The following is a 3,216-nucleotide window of genomic DNA, read 5'->3' as shown; positions in this document are numbered from 1 at the left end:
CTAGCAAGGGGCGGCGGGATCCTCAAGATTCTGTTGGGTTTTATAGGAAACTTGAGGTGGTTCTTGAAGTTCTCATGGCGCTTAATATAGCAAACATTAGTTGTTACATACTCTTATCACTCATAAACTACTTGCTTTTCATGATGTCATTTGTGAATATGTGTTGTAAGGTGATCTGTCTTATTCATATCACATATAGTCCACCTTTAATAACAACAAACACTGCAAGGTGTTATAAAGTAAATTGAGTTTTTCTTTAAAGCATTGAGTTTGATGTACTTTTTCCAAAGTGTGATATTATCATGGGTTTACATATGAAAAACCATAGTAATTTCGTTCTAAAATATTTTTAGTTTTATGTTTATCCAAAAACTTGAGCCAGATAAGGGGGACTGAACGTCTAGGTACAATTTTTCGGTAATGTGATGGTTAAAAAAATTTCCTCTTCATCTGAGTAAAAAACACATGACCCAATAATTTGGTCTAATGGCAACGTACGTCCACTTTATACTTGAGTTTAAATCTACTGGACAACATTTTAATCAAAGAAAAGAAAAAGATTATTAAAAATCACACCATAATAACTTTTTTATTTAGTAGAATCCAAGGAATTAAGATTAACAACCCTCACAAGCTATATTACATTCACAACAAAAGCAGCAACAAACCCACACTTAGATACACAATAGATTATAAAAGCCAACGTTTCAGGGAGTTATTATGCAAAGTAAGATGGCAATCCCTCTAGATCAAAAGAGATCTCACACACCACAGTAGGCCTTGATAGAACGCAACAAATTCCTTGCCTCTGGTGTTCGACCGAAGTCAAGGAAACTGAAATGATCAAATGGCTCATACAATAAGGGATGTTTCTCATCAATTAGCTCTTCAGGTACTTGTATAATCCCATTTTTGAATGAGAACAGTCCTAGGGAGTATCTGGTTTTGTTCTCTTTCATGGTGACTTGATGTTCACAAGAGGGTACTCTGTCATTGCTCCATGCCTGCCAAGTGAAAACAAGAGAAAGGAAAAGTGCATTGAGGCATATGTTTGGGATTGAAAAGATTTATATTTGCACAACGTTCTAATGTTATTTCTTCCCACTTGTCTCATGTTTGACTTTCTTGGATGACGAGTTCAATACCTAATTATGTATGACTCGTTGTAAAATTTATATATGTACTAATATATCAATTTTCCAGTTCATAAATCAAACCAACAAACAAAAAATAAAACCTTTATCAATCACACTTTTAACTGCTTGAAATTAAGAAAGTGACCTACCATGAATGCATCGCCTGCCATGATTAGAAAAGATGAAGGTGAAGGCTGCACATCAATCCACTGACCATCCTTTGTTCCAATCTGCAAACCATTCACCTGATCTTGATTCAGTATGGATATGAAGGACTTGTCTGTGTGAGGAAGCATTCCCACATTGGTTTCATTCGCTTGTTGTGTTCTGTACTTATACCATCTAAGCTGGTATGTAGTTGATTCCATGTGAGAGTCATAAAGCCTCTGCACACCGTACATATCAAAAACCATTCTTGTCACCATTTGACTCAATTCTGCTAGCAGCTTTGAGAAGGAATGAGCAGTTTCACTAATCAAAAGAATACAGAATAAAACCATATTAGGCATAATATATATTAGAAAAATATATGTATGCGGGATTATTTTCCTCCAATCTCAGTCAACGTAAATGCTTATGCTGGCAAATTTGATTAGGTTAGTTTTTTCTTTAGTCAGACAAAACAAACATTTGTTCGGAATATAAATAATATATGTTATATTGAAAAAAGTAATTTAGAGTGAGTATTGATTCATCAAAACATACCAAAAATGGTCATTTCCTTGAGGCCACATGGTGCTTGTGAAACCTTGAGCTCCTTCAACAGTTGTTGGATTAGCAATCGCCAAGGATTCGTAGAGAGGAATGAATGAATATTGTCCAAGATAGCTGTGTAAATGCCTATCACTGGTCTTTTGCTTTTTAGTTTCTAATGGAAGACCAAATAGATCTTCCATCGCAGTAAACATGGAGTTGTGAAGTTCCAGAGGAACTTTATGGTAAATAGCTTCGAAGCAGCCATACTCTTCTAGCGCATCCTTGATTACTTTGCATGCCAAGAGCCACGCATCTGTACCGGGCTTCAAGTTTTCATCAGATAAATCTATAACAGGAAGCGTAGGCTGAGTTTCTGAAGCCATTATGTCTAGTGAAATCTCTCTTAATCAACTCGGTATTGCGAGCTTGTTTAGGGAACTACTTATGCAGTGATATTTAATAGCTATAGTCATCAAGAATGTCAGGTGGTAGTTGTATGTGGTGACAAATGTTATTAGTACAAGAGGTAGCTTACAGAGTAAGCTTAGCGGTTATTAGTCGTAGTTAATTGTACGGTCCGAAGAGGAATTAATGAGAATTAGCAATTCTTTACAGAAATCTCTCTCTCTCTCTCTCTCTCTCTCTCTCTCTCTCTTTCTCTCTCTCTCTCTCTCTTGTACTGAATTGTTCTTGATCTTTCTGTAAGCTTCTAAGTTGATTATGATGGTATGTAGAGCTTGCGATATACCTGTGGATTGTAGAGTTCTTGATTGACGGGCGCTTGATTTCGTTGCGGGTTGTAAGGTTTCTTGGATCTTGATCTTTGTTCTTAAGCTGTTAATTTCTTGTGAATCTATTGTTTTCTAGTGAAAATTTGGCATATGTTATGTTTCTGTTGATATTTGGGTAGTTCTTGCATTTGTTTTTTTTTTTTTTTTTTTTTTTGCGACAGTCGGTGATTTCGGATCTGCAATTTTCAATTCTTTAGGGTTTCTTTGTACTTGTTGTTGCTAAGGCCGATGCCATAGGAGTGATTGATTGTTGATAATATAAGTAAAGGCCGATGCCATATAAGTGAAAGTCAATACCATATTAGTGAAGGCCGATGTCAAGATTTGTGGTGAGATTTGTGGTGAAATTTGTTTAGTGTTCTTGATATATTTGTGAAGGCCAATTGCCCAAATATATTGTTTCCATGTTGATTGCTAAAGATCCGTGCTTGTTCTTGATAATTCAGTATGACTAATTCTCAAATCAAGATTGAAGGAATTTTGGGGATGTTAACAATTAGGCTAGGAGATACAAATTACTCCAAATGGGCATATCAGTTCAGGTCAATACTCAGGGGTTATAAGTTGTTTGACCATTTTGATGGAACTTTAGT

The 3,216-nt window shown here is 35.7% G+C and overlaps 1 protein-coding gene across 1 annotated transcript; it reads right to left on the bottom strand.

Moving 5' to 3' along the window:
- Positions 1-642: 642 nt before the first annotated feature.
- LOC137749292 (probable 2-oxoglutarate-dependent dioxygenase AOP1) lies at positions 643-2,238 on the bottom strand. Its single transcript, XM_068489392.1, has 3 exons — positions 1,842-2,238; positions 1,286-1,607; positions 643-1,004 (listed from the first exon to the last, which is right to left on the bottom strand). The coding sequence occupies exons 1-3, from the start codon at positions 2,213-2,215 to the stop codon at positions 762-764; spliced, it is 939 nt and encodes a 312-aa protein (XP_068345493.1). The 5' UTR covers positions 2,216-2,238; the 3' UTR covers positions 643-761.
- Positions 2,239-3,216: the final 978 nt, after the last annotated feature.

The sequence above is a fragment of the Pyrus communis genome, chromosome 11, assembly GCF_963583255.1.
Source record: "Pyrus communis chromosome 11, drPyrComm1.1, whole genome shotgun sequence".
Lineage (NCBI taxonomy): Eukaryota > Viridiplantae > Streptophyta > Magnoliopsida > Rosales > Rosaceae > Pyrus > Pyrus communis.
The sequence above is the reverse complement of the archived record's forward strand: the minus strand, read 5'-3'. Positions and strand labels throughout refer to the sequence as shown.